Here is a 12,011-nt window from a genome sequence, read left to right as displayed (position 1 = left end):
ATAGTATTTGGTTCTTGAAATCTTTATAGTCTAACAATGATGCCTCAAATGAAATGTTCGTGGACATATTTTGCTTAAATATTAGTTCCCTTTGCTATTTAACCACAATTGTGAGGTTAAAAATGGAAGTCATTAACAGTAAAACAGGTGTCGGAGAGGCCTGTGGGACTGGCTTTTAGTTCAAAATGAGGGATCTTTGAAGCCCCAGGAAACTGGGGAATATGGCTCATTACCTTCTGTGTTCTATCCTTTTGTGTTTTATGAGATGCAAGTACAGATTAATTATGCAAACACTTGAAGGGAGAGGACAGCCATTGACACTTGTGATTACAAACAGGAACAGAAGCTGCCCAGCACATGACATTGCCCAAGACACCTGAAGGTCAGAGTAGAATAGTCCTAATTGCCTGGCAGCTCGGCCATGGGATGCTCCTCTCCCATCCTTCTTCAGGCGGGGTTCGTGGCTAAGCCATTCTTCGTGCTAGCCTTGGCCAGGCCAAGAGTGACCAACAACTCCGCAGACGACCTATGGCACATGCACCGGAGGAGATGTCAAAACCCGACCCAGCTCTGGCTCCCACAACAGAACAGAGGATGCCGACAGGAGACGCGGGCGGTTCCCAAGATTTCCAGTAGGTGTCGCCATCCCGCGGCCGCCGCACTCCCCGAGGTCCGGGACGAGGGGGCGTGTCCTCCATACCTGCAGCTCCGGGCGAGCGCCTCACCTGGGCTCCCGCCGCGGGCCTCCTGCGCCATGGGGGAGGCGCTCTGCTGCAGACCCGCGACGAGGGGGCGGGGTCGGCCGGCGCGCGGGGATAGGCGGGCCAGCGGGCGCCCAGGTGAGTTCTTTTATTAATACAAGAACCGGGCGACCGAGAGGGCAGCGTCCGAGCAGCCGGAGGAGGAGGAGGCAGACGAGAAGATGCCACTGTCGCTGCCACCTCAGGGTGACCACGGGGAGTCCAGTCCGTCCAGGCCCCCCAAAAAGCACACCTCTTTCCATATCTGGCGCTCCAAGAAGAAGCAGCAGCCTCCGCGGTCTGACTGTGGGGTGTTCATTCCACACCCGCCCCTGGAGCCCCTCAGAGAGGCCAGGTAAGCCCCTCGGCGAGCGAGCCTATCCCCGCTCACTTCCCCCGACCTTTTCCATTCCGGCTACCCTGACCCTCGAGTCCTCTCTACCCTCGGCCTCGATCGACCCCTCTCCGAGGAGGGGCAAGGCCCAGGGTCGGCTTCGCGCGGCAGGAACGTAACGGGGTCCAAGGAGGGGACTGTGGTGGTCGCCGTGAATGAACGGGTTCCTCGCTGCTTCTGGTTCAGACCAAGCACCAGTGAGAAGAACTTGTGCCCACCCATGTAGACTTTACTTTGACTACAAAGTAAGTGTAGCAAAGACAACACCAGAAGCTATACTATCAACTTGCTGACGAGAGCTATACTATACTGAGCTATACTATCAACTTGTAGGTGGGTTGCGAAGGGTTATTACCATAACGAGATCGGAACTCCACCTGGGGATTCCTTCAGACTTCTGACCATGGTGCCCTAATTGTGAAGATGTCCACTCTTGGTGTTCTTATAGCTCCACTGTCCTCACAGGATCCGAGTGGAGGAGGAAGTGGCAGGGATGGTTATCCCAATTTAATGGGTGGAGAACTTGAGACCAAAGGGTGCATGACTTGTCCCCATTGGAATCAGTGGTAGAAAAAAGCAGCACCTAGTTATTCCAAGTGTAACTGCCATAGCTTTTAAATGTTTTGCCGTGGTTTTGTGACGACTGGAGAAGGAAATGGCAACCCACTCCAGTGTTCTTGCCTGGAGAATCCCAGGGACGGGGGAGCCTGGTGGGCTGCCGTCTGTGGGGTCGCACAGAGTTGGACACGACTGAAGCGACTTAGCAGCAGCAGTGTGACGATTTTATCTTTCATGTGTAAGTATTCAGTTATACTATCTGAATTGGTGCGTTCGTTGAGCAATAATCAATTTGACATAATGGTATATTGAAGAGGTTCAGGTGTGTGAAAATCTTTATTGAAGAACAGTTGGCAATTTCCAGTATATCCTTCTATATGTGTTTTTTTTTTTTTTTTAAACAAAACATTTATTTAGTTCTTTGGCTGTGCTGGGTCTTCACTGCAGCATGCAGTATCTTTTATTTAGGGCATGTGGACTCTAAATGTGGGATCTAGTTCCCTGACCAGGGATCGAATCTCAGCCCTATGCATTAGGAGCATGGAGTCTTAGCCACTGAACCACCAGGGAAGTCCCCTTCTGTATTTGCTTTTAAATACACACCTTTATGTGTGTTTAACACACACTTTTGTGAACAGTGAGAATAATATTGTACCAGAGTCTTTGCAATGTAATTTCAATCATTTGGCAAATATTAACTAAGTGCTGGGGTATCAAAAACAATGAGAGTGGCCTCTGTCATCAAAGAATTCTTTGTGTCTTGAGAACACCAAAAAGTAAACAGTGGGATAAGTGCTGCAATAGATGTTAGAATAGAGGAAGGGATCTGTGGAGGAAGGGATCTTCCTGGAGGAGGATGACTGAGGCAGTTTAGTCAGAAAAGGGAAGGAGCAATGCGTTCCAGGCAGAGGTTGCATTATGAGCATCCTCAATACTTGGAAGAACGTGGTACTTCCTGAGAAGAACTTCCTGAACAAGTGGTTCAGGGAAGTCTGAGTATGTGTGAGAACATAGGGAGTGGAGTGCTCACAGAAAGCATTTTATTTTTTCTCATATTTATCATTCACAGTAGTAATTGCTTGTAATAGGACATATTTTTTATCCACCTAAAGACTTAATGTGCTTAACTATGAACTAATTTCTAACAAAATGTTACTTAATAATGATGTATCCAACGTAAAAGTATTTTTCCTATTACATCAGCAAATAATTTAAACACTTCCATAGCAATGGTCTTCTGACCTGGTCCCATCACATTCTACCTATCAAATGACATGATACACAGCTATAAACAATTTTGTTGTTCAGTTGCTAAGTCGTGTCTGACTCTTTGCAACCCCATGGAGTGCAGGACACCGGGTTTCCCTATTCTTCACTATCTCCCTGAGTTTGCTCACACTCATGTCCATTGAGTTGGTGATGCCATCCAACCATCTCATCTTCTGTTGTTCCCCCTCTCCTCCTGCCTTCTATTTTTTCTGGCATCTTTCCCTTTGCATCAGCTGGCCAAAGTATTGGAGCTTCAGCTTCAGCATCAGTCCTTCCAATGAATATTCAGGGTTGATTTCCTTTAGGATTGATTGGTTTGCTCTCCTTGCTGTCCAAGGGACTCTCAAGAGTGTTCTCCAACACCACAATTCAAAAGCATAAATTCTTTGGTGCTCAGCCTTCTTTATGGTCCAACTCTCACATCCGTACATGACTACTGGAAAAACCATAGCTTTGACTATATGGATCTTTGTCGGCAAAGTGTTGTTAAATAAACAACTTATTCAAATCCAAATGCATTTTAGACTAAAACTTAGGAGTTTTTATTTCTCTCCTTGAGCTTCTTGTATTTTAGTTCGGTCTTAAAGCACTCTATTCTTTCCTTTAGAATTATGATGAACTTTGTACTAACAAATGTCCTGAGAACTAAACTTACTGGTCTGTCTCTGGGATGTTTTTCTAGTTATATCATCTTTATACATATTTTGTTTACTCCTGAGAGGGTGTACCGGTTACTAGTAAAGAGAGCAGCTAAAGCACACTTAGATTTCTGGCCCATCTTTGGTCAGTCTCACTCTCTTGAGCAATCTTCCCTGTTTGTTCATTTCTGTCCAGGATTTGGAGGTGTGGGCCTCAGCTGGAATGTGCAGCACTCACTGGGACCTTTGTTTCTATATAAGGATGGGACAGTCAGGTGGCCACACTTATCTGCTGGGCATTCACCATTAATTTTGTGGGCTTTTAGAGCAAATGAAAATGAATTTATGTCCTGTATATATGACCTTGGACAAGTTACTTCACCTTTCTGAGTCTCCATTTCTTCAGATGGAAAATGGAGAACATAGTAATACTAATTCTGTAGGACTGTAGTGAATATCGTATGCTAGTTTATGTCATTAAATGTAAAACTTTTATCATACCTCTGGATGCAAAGTAGAAACTCAGTAAATGTAAAACCATCACCACCACCATCACAATTATCATTATAAATGTTAAGCTCTAATGGAAGGAACGGGAAAAAATAGGGTTGGAGGGGAAAAAATGCTTCCCCTCTTAAGAACTTAGCAGTCCACATGTTCCCACTGGGTCATCCCAGTGCACCAGCCCCAAGCTTCCTGTATCCTGCCGTGGTAGATTCATATTGATGTATGGCAAAACCAATACAATATTGTAAAGTAATTAGCCTCTAATTAAAATAAATAAATTTAATTTAAAAAAGAACTTAACAGTCCAATGATGGTTTAAAGTTTACTGATGTCTGTATTCTGCAAATATTTGCAACCTTTAGTGCAGATGTTCTAAAACTCAGTGACCATTGCTTGCTTCCTTTACATAAAATAATTTGAACATGGCTGTCTCTTTCCCTAAAATGCACCCAAAGAGTTTTTTTTTTTTTCAAGCTTGGTTTTGGTAAGCATATTAGTATGTTATTTTCCATAGAAACAGAGCCGTCGCCGTCCTGAGTCAGCTTCATCTGCTGTCTTGTCCATTCTCTTGCCATCTGAGGGACCACACTGGTGTGTGTGGAGAGGGCATGGTGAGTTTTGGCTAGAGTTTCCTTAGCAGCCTTCAGTGGCACCATCATTTATCAGGTTTTGAATTATACTTCATTTGTAAGCATTTTATTCAGAGTGTGAATTCTCTGTGTTGTGCTTAGCCGCTCAGTCATGTCTGACTCTTTGCAGACCCATGTAGACCCTTTGTAGCCCCCTACAGCCACTTTGTAGACAGCCAGTCTCCTCTATCCATGGAATTCTCCAGGCCAGAATACTGGAGTGGGTAGTCTTTCCCTTCTCCAGGGAATCTTCCCAACCCAGGAATCGAACCCACATCTCCCACATTGCAGGCAGATTCTTTACTGTCCAAGCCACCAGGGAAGCCCATGAATACTGGAATGAATAGCTTATCCCTTCTCCAGGAGATCTTCCTGACACAGGAATCAAATCGGGGGAATTCTATATCTGGGTTTAAATTCCTGTTCTACTTACTGTGACACTTAGCTGTGTCATCCTGGGCAAGTTATTATCCTTTTTGTGCTTCAGTCTTCTCATCCATAAAAGGGGCATAATAAGAGTTGTTATAAAAATAAGTTAGTGGCTGTCAAGCACTCAGAACAGTGACTGGCACATTGTGAGTGCTCAGTAAATGGGAGCTATTTCTCCTTTTTCTTATTAATATCTTGCCTATAGTTTTGAGTAGTTATTTTATGATTTATTTTCTGCTATATGATGAAAATAGTGCTTCGTTTTTATTTTCCCTAATCAGTTATTTTAATTAGAAATGGGTTCTGAGCTAAAGGTCAATTGAGTGAATTAAAAATGATCACTCTCCATCTGAACTCCAAACCTAGAAGCAAGCATTAATGCTCTCTGCAGGAAGCCAGACTCAGGTGATGGCCGTAATCCTCTGAAAATCAGCAGACTTGATTTCATTTGGAGGAAAAATGCAGCCAACATCAGAGAGCAGAGCATCCTCGTTTCAGGATGCATAGGTTCAAGTTTTGAGATTGCCAAACGTCGCCTAGTTTTTCTGTCTTTGCATGGACATTTTCCTTCTATAACAGGAAAACAACTCACTCCTTAGACTCTATAAATAACTAGAGGGTTTTGAGGATAAACTGTTATTTTATTTCATGAGAAAAAGAACCGTCATTGGAAACATTCTGAAATTGTAGAGTGTTCATCTTCATGACTTGATTGATTCCATTTTTCCATCTTTTGTGACTGGTTTAGTGTTTAGAACTCTAAACAGGTTTAATTATTTTCTAACAAAAAGGACATAGCTAGATAAGTCTGCTGCTGCTGCTAAGTCGCTTCAGTTGTGTCCAACTCTGTGCGACCCCATAGACGGCAGCCCACCAGGCTTCCCCATCCCTGGGATTCTCCAGGCAAGAACACTGGAGTGGGTTGCCATTTCCTTCTCCAATGCATGAAAGTGAAAAGTGAAAGTGAAGTCGCTCAGTCCTGTCTGACTCTTCGCGACCCCATGGACTACAGCCTACCAGGCTCCTCTGTCCATGGGATTTTCCAGGTAAGAGAACTGGAGTGGGGTGCCCTCACCTTCTCCGAGATAAGCCTAGATTTGTTTTATCTAATAGTGCATCTAAACTGGTTAATAGATACCGGTTACTTCCCTTATTTAGTTTATGCCAAAGGCAAGTCTTTGAAATTTTCGGTTTATATTCTTTCACCATTGATAAAGCAGGTATTTAATTTTTAGCCCTGTCACTTACTAGCTGTGAGCTCCTGGAGGAGTTTCTTTCCTGCTCTAGCTTCAATTCCATGAGCTGCTACCTACCTCTTAGCATTGTTTTGGAGACTTCTAAATATATATTTAAAATTAGTAGCACGGTGCCTGGAAGATAACAGAGGCTTAGAAATACCTCTGAGAGCAAGTTGCAGTGACAAAGCCCTAGGTTGTGGTATTGGAAAGACTCAGCTTCAAATTTGCCTCTGCTGTTAGGATAAGTTTTGTACGCCTCAGTCTTTAAGCCTCAGCTTTCTCACCTGTAAAATGGAGACAACAACATCCCTTCTGGGGCTTTCTGAGGGTTAAATGCTATCTATATAAAACACCTGGGCCAGGGCCCAGGGCAAAGCAGGTGCTGGACAGATGAAAGGTAGAGCGGGAGCGATCATGGCAGTGGTGTTGTAATTGTTGTCTGCGTAGTGATGGTGGTAGCGTTCATAAGTCCACTTGACCTTGTAAGTGGAGTTAAACAACTTCAGAAGTCCAGGAGGAGTTTATAACCAGGTATATCAAGACCTGAAGTACCTTTGGGTGTCTGGAAATACCTTTGTAGTTGTAAAAGGGTGGCCTTTGTGCATTCAAGACTTAACAGTCTTAATATATCTGAATTACGAAGTCAAAGGTAAAGTTTATATTTGAGGTTGGTGGTATTTCTCCTGAAGCAGTTTTGGAGTCAGTTTAGTATAGGATAATTCTTTGCCACTTTATTGCTTTAGCCACTCTTTTTCTACACTTTTAGCCTTAATCTTCTTAGTCCACATCCAAGTGACATGAACACTTTTGGAGACCGTTAGTACTTCTGTGCTTGGGTTTATTTCCTTTTTCTTTCAGTTCAGTTCAGTTGTGTCCGACTCTTTGCGACCCCATGAATTGCAGCACGCCAGGCCTCCCTGTCCATCACCCTGTCTGGTGAGATTATTTGAATCTTGAACTGTATGCATTTCTGTTTACCTTGAAAAAATTTATCAAATAATTGTTTAATCTCCTTTTCATGTTTTACCTATTGTAAGAAGATTTAGAGAACCTGTTCATGAAAAGCAATGCAATCTGACTACAGAATCATTTTTCTAGGATTAATGCTAACTACTCTTTGGTAAAACATTCCTTTCTGTATCTTATTGAAATGATTATCAATCAGAATTTAAAGAGAAGTTTAAGTCCAACAAACACTTACTGAGCTCTTACTCTGTATCAGGCATTGGGAAAAAGAGCAATGAATTAGAGATGATATCGGCCCCTAAGAAACTTGTAGTCTAGTGGAGGAGGGGTGTATGAATGAATAAAGTAGCATATCATGCATTAAGTGTAGAAACAGAAGATTTAGTCCAATGTATTGAGGTCAGGAGAAGGATTATCTTCAAGCAGCAGAAATTTTTTTCTCTCATTAAGTTTTACTCATACTGAATAATTAATGAGAATTTTTATTCTCTCGTATAGAGATCATCAAAGGCTCTAAATCTTCTTAAATTTTGATCATCTTAAACTATATCCAATACTGGACCAAAAGGACAATCACAGAAACTTATTTTCATAGTGACATTTAAAACAAAAGAGAATTGTGTACTCAGGATTATGCATAAATAATTTTCTATTTAAATGTTAAATATTTAAAATATCTAGAATTTGAGATTATCTCAGCTCTTCTGTCATATTCTGGCACCTAGGAATAAAGATTGGGCTTCATAAAAAATTTTAAAAAAGACTGGCTTCAATTATGACATTGATTTGAAAACCTTCACTGAAATTATAGGTAAACATGATATTGATACTCTAAAATTACAGACTGAAAATGAATGGTTCTTGACATTTTTAGACAGATTTACAGATCCCATGAGAATTGTTATTTAGGGTGCATAGCTAACTTGGTGTCTACACAATCTCTGTCAGGATGATTCTGGAGCCTCTTTTAAGAAGAATCTAGCGTTGCATGTGTTCTATAAGCAAAGTGTTCTTCCTTAAAACAACCTATCTTTATTTTCATCCCAAATTGCCTTGCATATCCAACTGATGTCTTTTCATATATTCACTATACAAAATGAATTCTGGACTTTTACCCAAGAGAGGGTTGAAATGTGAATTCAGTATCTTGTCCCAAAGTGAGTTTTAAAGATAAAGTATATATCAATAGCTGACACCTGTGTGGATGTTGGCAAGAAAGGCCAGTCAATTGTTTACAAGTCTCATTAGTTCATTTATTGCTTCCTTAAAGCACAGGTGCATTGGGCCAACCCAAATGCCTCATCAGAATACCTCTACAGGTTCAGCTTCATAAGATGCCTTCATTCTGGAGAATGAGCACTTACTTAGTGCTGTCTTTACAGAACCGTGTGCTTTCTGGATTGGCCTATGCAGTGGGAGTGAAGCAATGACAGACACCCTTAACAACAAGGGATCATTTTGACAAAGTACCAGGAGACCCTGAGACACACAAGTGGGGCAGATAATCCTAAATCCATTTGTGGTATCCCCAGTTTCTCTCATCTACAAGTTATAGACAAGACAAAGACAGGTTGAACCTGTCACTGACACAGAAAAATGAAACACAGAATTAACAAGTGCCTTTTGTTTTTTAACCTTCCCATGTATGGAAGTGAAATGAGTAAAAATAAGTTACTGGTAAGCTTGGCAAAATATTCTGTGGTGAAGAAGTTGGCTGCTGACTGTATTTCTTAATGTTCTACACCATTTCAAGTCAGCCCCCCTGACTGAGTGTCATCTTTTAGAAGCCAGGGTTATGACAATCTGAAGATAATAGTTCAAATAAGAGATTTAGCCAACAGTTGCATAAAGATACCATGCTTAATACATATTTTAATTTTTCCAAATCAGTTAATAAGCAATAGCATAAATTCCTGATAGTCCTTTGGATTTTCTAGTTGGATAGTTCTTTATCTTAAAATTGGGTTCAAGAGGCAAAATAATATGTGCTATGAATAAAGCAAGAAAATACAGGGAGCATTCGATTTATAATAACTTTAGATCATGTCTATGAAAACACTGTTTTCCATCAAGATTTTATTGAAAGATGCAGCTTATTTAACATACATTGTGTCAGACACTGTTCCAAGCACTTTACAAATATTAACTCACCACAGTTAATTCATAACATCCTGGAGAGGCAGGTACTATTATTCCTATTTTGAGAAAGAATGAGGCACAGAAAGTGAAAGTGAGTAAAAGTTAAGTCGCTCAGTCGTGTACGACTCTTAGCGACCCCATGGACTACAGCCCACCAGGCCCTCCATCCGTGGGATTTTCCAGGCAAGAGTACTGGAGCTCATGAGGATTGGGGCTGTGGTTCTCCAGCTGATGGTCTTGAGTCCTGCAGTTAATCACTACAAATTAAAAGCACTGGCTAGTGCTACCTTCTTTGTATTCCCACAGTAAGTATAGTTAAGCTGTAAATTTGGCAAGCAGAAATTATAATGTACATAGGAAAACAAGTTAACTTTTGATACTAAACAATTTCTATATTAAGTAGTGAAGAGAAAAATATACATAAATACATTAAAATATAAGTGCATTAAAATCTTGGAATTAAAATCTGCAATTTTAAAGCAGAAATTCTAAAGTGTATATTATATACAAAAGGAAAATGTCTAAAGATCTTGAGTCTGGAGCTTCTGCCCAGGCTTTCTCAAGAAACAGCATGACCTGGAGGGAGGCTTGGTTGGTACACCCTCTTCCCTGCCAGTACAGTCTAGGCCAGGACAGTAGTTTGCATGCACAAAGATAAGCAGCTAGCCAGGTGGCCTGGAAAATTTGCAGTTGCTGCTTAGGCTAAGTGGGGTGTCAGAATTTCTCAAGGAAAACTGCTAGGGGTAACCTTAATTAGGTCTATAGAGATCCTGCTGCTTGAATCTTTCGTTTTAGTTTCTGATTTATCACTGAGTATTCCCTGCTAACAAATACAAGTTTCACCTTATGTTGATCTTACACATCAAGGATTATAAACTATGGCTGGTATTTTATTCTACTTGAGGCTTGTAATAGTTCTGTGCAATAGCCCAGACCCTCATTTATAGACGAGGAAATTGAGGTTCAAAGAATGCAATGCAGGTGGAGGAAGCAGGAATAAAATCAGGTTTTCTGGCTTCTGTTCAGCTGCTGTTCTGGGTCCTCTTGGGTTATAGACTATACTTCTCTATTCCTGGCCTCTACCCACCTTTGATAGGAGTCCAGCTGACTCATTTGACTTCCTAATGACTATTCTCCTGGAAATCTTTCCCTGGATTCATAAACCAACAACTATGAGACTGTCTGATCCCCAGATTGAGTTGTGACTATAGTCTAGTTACTGGCATATTGAATTCTTACAGAGTTACAGAATTCAGACATAATTAGTATGTCACCTACCATCTAAAAAAAATACCCCAGAACCCGAACGCACACACACAATAACTTGGTTCATGTTTTCAAAAAAAATGTATAAAGTTTGCACAAAGCATATTTTATAATAGTAAAATATTCTTTATAGAGTCTATCCATATTGTACCCATTCAAGAAAGCCCTTTTGGGGCTTGACAAACCGATGGTGCTCTGACAGGTAATATATTTTATTAGTGATCTTATTTAAATGTGTTGATAATACTGATGAATTTAATAAATATCCTATAAAATCTCAATTTGATTGTTTTTCCATCTACTATTTGAAACAGTTAAGATATTTGAATCAAACTGATGAAATTCAGGTTGAAATACAACATCTGCTTTATCACACCTGCCATGTGCAGACCTAGAGCCGGCCCTTTTCAAGCCTGTGCAGCAGAGGCACCCCCAGGCCTTGCAGACATTCTTGGCTCTGGTCCCTTGTGGCTCCCATCCCTACTGTTTTCCTTCTGAGAACTAAGTGATTGTCATTTATCTGCAAGAAATATTACCTTGCTGTTATTATGTGCAAAACAAGAAAATGTAGTTGCTCCAGGGTGGGGTTACAAGACTATTCTCTTTTAGTGTTGACTCCCCAAAACAAATTTGACTGGAATAGACTCAATTATTGATCAAGAATCCTTCCCTGGAGCCTACTTTTGACAGAAACAAGAACATTTGTATTCCCATGTGTGTCAGTAAACATGCTTAAACAAGTTAGTCTAAACCTAGAATTTGGATTTTGTTTTTCAGGATAAAAGCAAAGTATGACTAAATATCTGGCATTGGTTCAAGTTTTGACTTTTACCAGTTTTCATGTTGTGATTGTTCTAATCTCACCCCATGAGAGGTTTCAAGTACTTTGACCTAGAAGTCATAGTAGCTGGTGCATTGTTGGTGCTTGATTGTACCCTTCCTTGTTATTTCACTTTTATTAAAGCTCTTTTTTATGCCTATAAGGGAACAACTGGTCCTAGATCTAGGTGATAACTGTTGATGCATTGAGGCTGTGTTTGCTTCATCTTGTAGTTTCCCCACAGAGGTACTTCTCAGGAATTTAAGCATCAACTTCCTTATTCTCTACAGAACTCATGGTTGCTTTTCTGTGTGTATAATCATACTGTGGTTAGAAGTCCACAAATTTAAAAAGCCAGCAGATGTTAAACAAAGGAGAGCAGCAGTGTCTATCTTCATGCCACCCAAGAACTGATCAA

General features: G+C 41.0%; 1 protein-coding gene across 1 annotated transcript in view; it reads left to right on the top strand.

Annotated features, from left to right (window-relative positions):
• Nucleotides 1–864: 864 nt before the first annotated feature.
• CRYBG1 (crystallin beta-gamma domain containing 1) overlaps nt 865–12,011 on the top strand; it is a 232,342-nt gene continuing 221,195 nt past the window's right edge. The window contains exon 1 of the mRNA XM_019967281.2: nt 865–1,095. Within this exon, the coding sequence (XP_019822840.2) occupies nt 923–1,095 (173 nt within the window). The 5' untranslated portion in view covers nt 865–922. The remainder of the gene's footprint in view (nt 1,096–12,011) is intronic.

The sequence above is a fragment of the Bos indicus genome, chromosome 9, assembly GCF_029378745.1.
Source record: "Bos indicus isolate NIAB-ARS_2022 breed Sahiwal x Tharparkar chromosome 9, NIAB-ARS_B.indTharparkar_mat_pri_1.0, whole genome shotgun sequence".
Taxonomy (NCBI): domain Eukaryota; kingdom Metazoa; phylum Chordata; class Mammalia; order Artiodactyla; family Bovidae; genus Bos; species Bos indicus.
Note: the sequence above shows the minus strand (reverse complement) of the source record. Positions and strands in the feature narration are given on the sequence as shown.